General features: G+C 44.5%; 1 protein-coding gene across 1 annotated transcript in view; it reads right to left on the bottom strand.

Annotated features, from left to right (window-relative positions):
* RNF185 (ring finger protein 185) overlaps positions 1–3,254 on the bottom strand; it is a 50,178-nt gene that overhangs the window by 9,049 nt on the left and 37,875 nt on the right. Inside the window, exons 4-5 of the mRNA XM_012657968.1 lie at positions 2,044–2,156; positions 562–616 (exon numbers count right to left, since the gene is read on the bottom strand). Coding sequence (XP_012513422.1) covers positions 562–616; positions 2,044–2,156 — 168 coding nt within the window. The remainder of the gene's footprint in view (positions 1–561; positions 617–2,043; positions 2,157–3,254) is intronic.

Below are 3,254 nucleotides of genomic sequence, written 5' to 3'. Positions count from 1 at the left end.
AAAGAAAGCAACTAAATGTCTAACAAAGGATTAGTTAAATAAATTATGTTAAGTCCATACAACTAAACACAAAACAGCCAATAAGTAAAATATTGCCGGCATGTAAAATCTCAAGATATATTGTTGCAAGTCTCCCACTCCGAGAATGTAAGCCCCATTATGGGAGGGATCTTTGCTATATTCACTGACAGGGGGCATTTAATGTTTGTAAAAAGGATGGAATTTTAAAAGATAGTTATAAAATAGGAGCCACATATTGTGAAAAAAATAAAAAAGCATATACACATCTACAAAATACACACACATAAACAGATCTATAAAATTTTTACATATATATAATTACAAAATAAATAGAAAAATGAAAAAGAAAGTAGACCAAAATGTTTCCAGTAGTTATGTCTGGATGGTGTAGTTTTAAGTGACCTGCCCCGCCCCTTTTCCTTTCTGTATTTTACAAATTTTACTTTACTTTTCTAATCAAGGAGAAAATTGTAGGGTCAAGGGGGAAACTTCTAAAGCCATGGGCTCATTTCTAGAATTTTCTCCTAGGATGTTCCTTACCCCTCTGTTCTCGGGCTCTGGCCTCTGTCCCTGAGGGCGGGGAGGGGTCTTCTCTCTGAAACAGAAATGGCATAAAGTCTATTACAAATTCTTTGAGCTGCTCCCTGTGAGAATTGGGAGCTCTTCACCAACAGGTTGGGGCTATGGCCCCCATTCCTGTCTAGGATGGGGCTTATGCTGAATTAAACCAAATACTAACTACTCTTCATTCTGCCTGCAATTGTTCTTCCCAACTATATAGAAAACTAGGGAGAAAATCAGATTAGGATATATTCATCAGACTGCACTACAGCCTCTTACAGAGATCCTGACCCAGACTGGTTGAGAATGACCAGATGCCATCCCTGGGCCTGTAAGATATTGGTGCCACGGGTGTCAGAAATCCCAAATTCAAACTGAAACAGAGGGTGGCTTATTGGCAGAGAGGGCTGAGCTTCACGATCTCTCTGATCTGCCCCTGTTAACTTCAGCTTTACTCCCACTACTCTTGGGCAAGTACCCATGCTATTCTTTTTACCTCTGGGTCTCAGCCCCTCCAATCACTCATCCCATGAAAGCCTGACTGAGGGCTTGTTACACATTAGGCACTAAGCAGGATGCTACCAATACTTAAAACAAATTCTACTCTTGAGGTATTTATAGTTTTAAGGGGGATACTGCCAATAACAAGACTACATGGGAAGGGCCTTCTTTAAAGAGTGCAGTAGGAACACGGTGACAGCAACTAACATGGGGAAGACTACTTCAAATAGGAAGTGACTTTAGGGTTGCTCATAAAAGATGGGTAGAAGTTAGAAGAGGCAGCAAGGGTGGGGGTGGTTTGAGCAGGAGAGCCAGAAGAGGCAGAGGAGAGAGCAAATGCAAAGGCTGATGAATGTGAAAGGACAAGTCCCTTTAAGAGAAGTCTAATATGTCTAGTATATAGGGTATGCCAGAGTGAGTGGGAGAAGGTAAGAGATGCTTCTGGAGAACTTAGGGGTACCAGACCATGAAGGGCTCTTAGTATTTGTGTTTGTAGAATGCTGAACCCACCCACACCTCCACTTCTAGAAGACCCAAACTCTACCAAGCCACCCACATTCCCTGCTCTCTTTCCCCCTGAACTTTACACATCACGACTGCAGCAACCCCAACCCCTGGAGACTCTCCGGCCATACATCCTGCTTCCTAGGCTGCAGCAAGTGATCTTTCACAGCACTCTGAACACCTGCAATTGTGATATCTGCGCACCGCTGGCTCCCTAGACCCAGCACATTGTCTGCCCAAGGGGAGATGACACCCAGTGGGGTATCTGTATTACAGTCCAGCAAGTGGCAACTTGGCTTCCTGCCATCCCTCCCAGCTGAGTCCCATCTGGATCAGATTGCCTCAGAACCAAGGGATCATCAGGCACTAAGCAAAGGGTGGGGTTGGGGATGCTGGATGGAAGTAAATTTATGTCCAAGGGGAGAAGTGGGTGGGACAGGCACCCCAAGTCCTCACCTGGGGTCCTGCTGCCCAGTGCTGCCCCTGCCATACAGCGGGATGACCTTGTCTCGGCTGATGCCGGCTTTGCAAACTGGACACACCTGTCTGTTAGGTCTGGTCTCCAACCACTGCAAGCAGGAGAGGAAAATGCATGAATGGTCCAAGGCCCACCACAGAGTGATCAGTCGGAGTCTGCAGGAGAATACCATAGGCCAGAGGCCTCAAACTGGGAAACACCAATATGAGCAGGGTTAGGAATCTAACCCTGTGACTCCTGCTCCTAGCACTCAATAAATATTTACCAGTGGTGAAATCAAAATTGCCTTTAAATACCATCATAATTAAACAGGCTTCTTCATGCTCTGTTTCTCTCTAGGGGCTCCTAGTAACACAGCAGGAAGAAACGACAAGCCTCAGGCTGTCAAGGGTTCTGACATACCTAGCCTCAGTTTAGGCTGCTGGTATGAGTACAATGAACTTTAAATCTCCACCTTCCTGGAAGGAGCAACTGTGTTATCCTGTCAGTCATATTTTTCTTTCTGTGATCTCTCTTTTTTTTGAAACAGGGCCTCTCTCTGTCGCCCTGGCTACAGTGCAATGGCGTCATCATAGCTCACTACAACCTCAAACTCCTGGGTTCAAGTGATCCTCCAGCCTCAGCCTCCCAAGTTGTTGGTATTACAGGTGTGCACCAGCACACACAGCTAATTTTTTTTCTATTTTTTTTGTAGAGACAGGGTCTCGCTCAAACTTCCTAGACTCAAGCAATCCTCCCACCTTAGACTCCCAAAGTGCTAGGATTACAGGTGTCTGGCCAATCTCTCATTTTTATACCATTTCTCCAACAACTGTGCATCACAGACATCAGCATTTGGAGATAAGCTGATCATTTTCTGGTGATTTACTATGTGCCAGAGGATAGGTTTCACTCGTTATCTAAATTTGCCTAATGTTTTTTATGTACTTTCCTTGATACTTGCATTCAACTGTTTCTTTCAGTATAAAAAAAAGGCTGGGTGTGGTGGCTCATGCCTGTAATCCTAGCACTCTGGGAGGCTGAAACGAGAGGATTGCTTGAGGTCAGGAATTCAAGATCACCCTGAGTAAGAGCAAGACTTTGTCTCAAAATAAATTTAAAAAAATAATTTGAGGTTGCTGTGAGCTAAGATGACGCCACGGCACTGTAGCCCAGGCAACACAGTGAGACTCTGTCTCAAAAAAAAAAA

This window comes from Propithecus coquereli, unplaced genomic scaffold (assembly GCF_000956105.1).
Source record: "Propithecus coquereli isolate 6110/MARCELLA unplaced genomic scaffold, Pcoq_1.0 Scaffold567, whole genome shotgun sequence".
Lineage (NCBI taxonomy): Eukaryota > Metazoa > Chordata > Mammalia > Primates > Indriidae > Propithecus > Propithecus coquereli.
This window is presented reverse-complemented; position numbering and strand designations above follow the sequence as displayed.